Below are 6,000 nucleotides of genomic sequence, written 5' to 3'. Positions count from 1 at the left end.
TTTGTGTTCTGACTGATTTTTTAAGGCACATTTTACCAAACTACAGTAATTTTTCTTTATTAGCATTTATGTTAAGTTGTCTACTATTTTTTTGTACCGTTTTTTAGAGATACGCTATTTGTTAAATAAATATTTAAGCTAAAAAAGGCTTTTTATTACACTTTGATAGACGACCTTCATAAAAAGAGTATAATACCATCTAGCCAAAGGCTAAAATCATAGAACGGTTTTCTGAGGCCAAAACTTTAATTTCTTCATATAAAATATACAAGATGAGTGACTGCTTAGGTACACGGCATGCAGTTTTGTAAGTTATACTGAGTACCATTTATGGCCCTCAATATTCGAACTTATCTTCTGGACTGAGTACCATATGTGGTACTCAAATGACTCTTTGGCAATGCAGGGAAAAAGAGGCTGGCAGTCAACCTGTTAATACCTTAGATATAGTCAATAGCTTAGTACACCATGATGTAATAGTAAAAAACAATTGTCATGATGGTAGATACTTTTTTTCTGAAGAATATTTTTTAACGGCTATCAAATCAAACAAACAGGTGTTCATCGTATGAAAAAGAAAATTATAGACTCTGATGAAAACATAAAAAATGATAATAGCAGAATTTTTAGGAAATTAAATTCCAAAATGTATAAAATTAATTTATGCAATTTTCATGTTGAACCTTACATACAACCTGTTATACATTGTTTAAAATGTCTTAGATACGGCCACTCAGCTAGACAATGTAAATAAAAAAATGAGAGATGTTGAAAGTGTATAGGTAGATACAAGCCATACAGAAGATGATTGTAAAGAAAATATTTTGTGTATTTATTGTAATAATAACGATTTCCCCTAAATTTTACGTATTTGTCCTGTATATACAAAAACAAAATGTAATAAAATAAATTATGTCAGTCGAAAATATTTTTTTTAAAGAAGCTGAAAATATATGAATATAATAATCCGTCATATGCGAAAGTAGCTAATAACTGATTCTCGATTTTAAACAAGACAACAATTTTCCGACTTTATCGAATACTTCTGGTGACAGTTCATCGTCTAATTTTACTTAAAAAAAAAACAAAATCAGCTTCTAAAGCCATTACTAGTAATAAAACGGACACACCCAAACTCTTCTACTTCTGATACCATTCCTGTGAAAAAATCGTATAAATGTCAAAAACCTAAATCCATTATTTCTTCCCTACAGAGAAGATTTTATGGACTAAAAAGAGAAAACTATAATATTAACTATCTCCTTCATAACTAAATTTTAAAAAATTTCCAATTTGCACCGAATACTCTCAAATACAATCAGTAATTTTGCAGTGGAATAGTGGATCATCCAATAAAAATAATTTGTTAAATTACCTTAATAAAAAAAATTTGGTATTATCATACTTGCTGAAACTGGGCTTAAGTCTAATAGTAATTTTAATATAAAGGGATACAATTTCATTAAAAAATGCCGTGATGATGGATATGATGGAGTTGGTATATTTATTTTGCAAACAATTAACTATCAACAAAGTGTAATAATCCAAAAATTTTCAGTTAATTTATTCCAGATATAAATATTTCCTTCGTTTTAGTATACAAACCTTTAGACATAGCAACCACAAGAAAAGATTGGTTAAATTTATGGGAACAGTTTAAAATTCCTCGTACAATTTTTTGTGGCGATTTCAATGTACACCATTACAGGTGGGGTCATATTTCGGAAGATCGCGAGGGAAAGGTTTTAAGAAAAGCTTTAGATATTTTGGAACTAATTACTTTATATGAAGGATCGCCCAGTAACCACTCTGCAGTTGATTTAATTCTTATATCCCCTTTCTTGGCAGGTTTGGCAAACTAGTCCATATATCAAGATACTTTAGGTTTTGATCACTACCCTATTCAAATTTAACTCTAAATTACTCCCATATCTTTCGAAATCAATCCGATAGTGGAATGACGCTCGTGCTGATTGGTCAGCCTTTCAAGCATTTATTGAAAATGAAATCAGTACCAACTTATCTCTAAATGATTCAGATAATTATCAACTAACAAAAAAAATATTTGAAGGTATAACTTTTTTAAGTGAAAGTGCTGCATGTTTTATGTCATACAAAGTCCAATCAGACCCCAGCTTGCGTACTTGTCCTTTCTTAGAATAGATTTCATAATATTTGTATGATGGCTTTTATAAAAGCATGGGCACGTAAGTCTAGCTCAACTTGACCAAAAACTGGATCAGCTGGCATAAACGAATGACCCCGAACAGAAAACGTCATCGTAATTGTTTTAATAGTTTTTGGGGCATTATTTAAAAGCCACAAGGTGAGTGCATGTACCATGTAGGAATTTGTATTCCGACCCCCACATCCATCCGAAAACAATCTTAGATATTTAACATCTGGGTTAAAATCAGTCTTTTTGTGCATTTGCAAGTCTGCTCCTTAAATATTCTCTTCTACACGTCATCATGCAAGAAAGAGTAGAGGGAAGAAAAGGCTTGCGAAGAAAGAAGAAATCTTGGCTGAGGAATATCAGAGATTGGACTAACCTCAGTGTTGAACACATATTTAACGTTGCAAAAGATAGGGAAGTATTTAAAGAAGTGATCGCCAACCTTCCTTAGATTACGGCATAATAAGAAGAAGTTGATAGAAATTTAATTAAAAAAATTATTTCTCACTCGTAACTTTCGAAATCGCCTGTCGCTAATAGCGTTGTTTATGAGTTCTGAAGGGTTAATTATACACAAAAAATGCCTATTGGTTCAAAATTATCTCAGCTATGTTTCTTTTTTGAAACTTTTTTTCTACGGGCGTACAGATTCTTGGTAGATCAGTTTTTCTGTTTCCCCCGTCTTAGTCGTGTTTTAGAGGGAAGCCGGGAGGTAGTAGTGGCAAACCTATTTGCAACTTTTTGGGATCCCAAAATTAAGTTTAGTGGCATTTTCGTCTCTGACAACTGGAATAAAACATATAGATTAGTTTTTTTAGGATGACCCGTTTTTGTTAAATATTATCGATGTGACGTTTTTATGATATTGTCAAGATTTTACTGTCATATATAAAATTAAAAAACTAATAGTTTTTGGTTCTACAACGTTTGTTTATTGAAATTCTATGATCCAAAAAATATATTAATATTTTCCAATTTTACCTTAATTATTGTTAGTAGTGGAAAACATGGCAGCGGATGCAAGTTCCAGGTAAGTCTACTAAAAAATTTTTCCACTAACAATAAAAGAGATAAATAATTGATGCACTTTATTAGATCTTTGGCTTTTAGCTTGTTTGTTATATAAATATGTATTAATTTTGTATTAATATCACCTCTGCATATGCGAATTTTTTTCCATTGACCAGTTCAGTGATATCTTTTTCTTTCTATAATGTTAAAATTTAGCTGTATCAGTTATTCATTAATCTTTGTGTGTTTTTCTACTTTATTAATTTAAACTTTAAAAGTATCGTATTAGAGAGCAGCACATAAAACAATGTACATATGAATACTCTTGTTTTAAAATACTGACAATATAGCTGTTCTTTAGAATATTGCCAAATGTTACCTAGTCTAGTTCTATTTCCTTTTTTATGGCAGATGTTTCCTTAGGTTGGTTCTAATAATTGCAATATACGCTTTTTCTCAGGAACGCGGGTAAAATAAAGTTATTTAGGCATGTTGTTATGTTTAAATACAGTCAAGTCTATTGCTTTCCACATGCCCTACATAGTCTTTACCACATTAATAATTCATTTATTACTACATTTGTTAGCACAGTTCACCCACAGAGTCCTTGCTCTTACCTTTTTATTGAACTGTATTGTAAGTTGATTCCCGTAGAAGCTCCATCCATCGCTTGTTCCAATTTGTTGACGATCAGGTCTGCTTGCTCCTGATTAAGTTAAATATCAGGATTCTCTTTGTGTACTATCGCCATCTTGTCTTTAATGATTTTGTAATGTTGCTATATGACTTAGTCTGCTACTCTGCTGGTTTTAATGTTCTTAGGTTTTTTAGCGATTTATTATTACGGCCTGTTTTTGTGCAGAATTTTTTTAGTCTGTGTCCCAGCATTTATTTTTGCTTTTTTCTTTAAGCTTCATGTATACGTTTGTTAATGATTGACTCCGGTTTGTTCCTTTCGAGATACCTTTTGGCTCAATATTTCGAGCAGAGACATAGTCTGCTACAGGACTCACTTTTCTGCTCATTCTTATTGGGTTTTATTTCTAAACTTAAAAGAATCAATTATTGCTAAGCCCTCTTCTGAGCCATCTCTTTTTCTTTTATCACGCTGATCAATTTGTTTTCCAAGTTAGGACGAAATACTGTTAGACACAAGAATGCGCCCTTATTGCGCTAAAAATACAGGGTGTTCAGAAAGTCTCCTGACAAACTAAGACCAGAGATTCCTCATACAATTTTAGGATAAATCAATAGAATTCACCTTGCTCGAAAATGCTTCCTAAGGGAGCTAGAGCTTTGTAACTAGTTTTTGGTAAATACCCCCACAACGCTTCTATTTAGAAAAACGAAAACTAATACAATTATTTACCCTTCAGAGTTAAATCGATTTCAATAATTGCGAATTTCTAGTACCGATCATAGGCGTCCGTTTTGGGTCGGTCAACGGATATTTTAACTCATAACTTTTTTTTTTACCTTTTAAGCATTCCTGAGACTAGATTATTAAAGTTTTAGGTATATTAGTACTAAAGGTGCTCTTACTCTAAGTCTATAGGATACACCGTTTTCCAGAAAAATCGATTTGAAAATTTTTCATTTTTTCGTCATAAAAGTTAAACTAATATTTTTTGCACTAGTTAGCCGTGGATCTGCGAACGGAAGTATAATCTACGTTTTTCATTATCAAATTGTTTTTAGTTCGCGAAGTTTATCTTTTAGTTTGTTACTTTGTGGCATTCAACAATTTCAATTCAACAAAAATTGTTTTCACTAATAAGGAATACGCCAATATGTTTTAGTTTATGGCGAAATGAGGTGTAACCATAGAGCAACACAACGTAGATACCCTGAAAATTTCCTCAATCGTGATTTCACTCACTCAACATTTACAGCTCTTTATCAACTATTAAGAAAAATAGATTCAGTGGTCTCAAAAAAATTATGCAACAATGCGACATGATGATGTAACGGCAGCACATAAAAATTTTATTTTAATGAAAGATAGGGAAAATTCAGAAATAAGCATTCGAAGACTATCTGCCCAGTATTTTACAATTTTAAAATCTTCCGCAGGAAATATCTTACAGAACGAAAATTTATATCCTTTTTGATTTACAAAGCACTGCTACTGTACAATAGTGTACAAGCACAGCTACAAGGAGATTTACTGCTCGTGAAGAATCGTCAAAAAATCAAAATGAAGATTCTTTTCAGATACATTTTGTTTTGCTTACAAAAAATGGAATTTTTAATGTGCATAATGCACAATATTATTCGTACGTTGGTAACAATCCCCACGCTGTTCAAAAATTTAAGTATCACCATAGGTTTAGCATAAACGTCTGGATAGCAGTAGTTAACGACTATCTACTTGTGCCTGTGGATTATTATATGTGGTAATTACTTACATTTTCTGAAAAATATTTTACCTAATTCGTTAGATGATGTGCATTTAAACATTGGGCAAAACTTATGGTTTCTACATGATAGCTGTCCGATCCAATTTAGTAGGAATATACGAGACTTTCTTGATAATTACTACGAAGACCACTGGATTGGAGGAGGCTGTCGCTTCGCTAGAAAGGTCGCAGGATTTTAATCCTTGCGATTATTGTGTTTATTCCGTTCCGATACAAAATCCTGCACAACTCTGGCTAACGATACAAGATGCATGCATGCAACGAATTTAGAAATACTTTAGGAATTTTTGCAAGAATTCGGCGTTCTCTAAGCAAAAGGGTAAATTTATGTATAGAAACTAATAGTCATCAACATCGGACATCTTTTGTAACTATCTACTTTTGATTTTTGTT

At 32.0% G+C, this 6,000-nt stretch overlaps 1 protein-coding gene across 2 annotated transcripts in view; it reads left to right on the top strand.

Annotated features, from left to right (window-relative positions):
* Positions 1-3,039: 3,039 nt before the first annotated feature.
* LOC140450161 (proton-coupled amino acid transporter-like protein acs) overlaps positions 3,040-6,000 on the top strand; it is a 153,382-nt gene continuing 150,421 nt past the window's right edge. For both annotated transcript variants that reach the window (XR_011951978.1, XM_072543612.1), the window contains exon 1: positions 3,040-3,206. Coding sequence is in view for 1 of the 2 variants with exons in the window: in XM_072543612.1 (XP_072399713.1) it covers positions 3,184-3,206 (23 nt within the window). In the remaining variant the exon portion in view is untranslated. The remainder of the gene's footprint in view (positions 3,207-6,000) is intronic.

Source organism: Diabrotica undecimpunctata, chromosome 9 (assembly GCF_040954645.1).
Source record: "Diabrotica undecimpunctata isolate CICGRU chromosome 9, icDiaUnde3, whole genome shotgun sequence".
Taxonomy (NCBI): Eukaryota; Metazoa; Arthropoda; class Insecta; order Coleoptera; family Chrysomelidae; genus Diabrotica; species Diabrotica undecimpunctata.
Note: the sequence above shows the minus strand (reverse complement) of the source record. Positions and strands in the feature narration are given on the sequence as shown.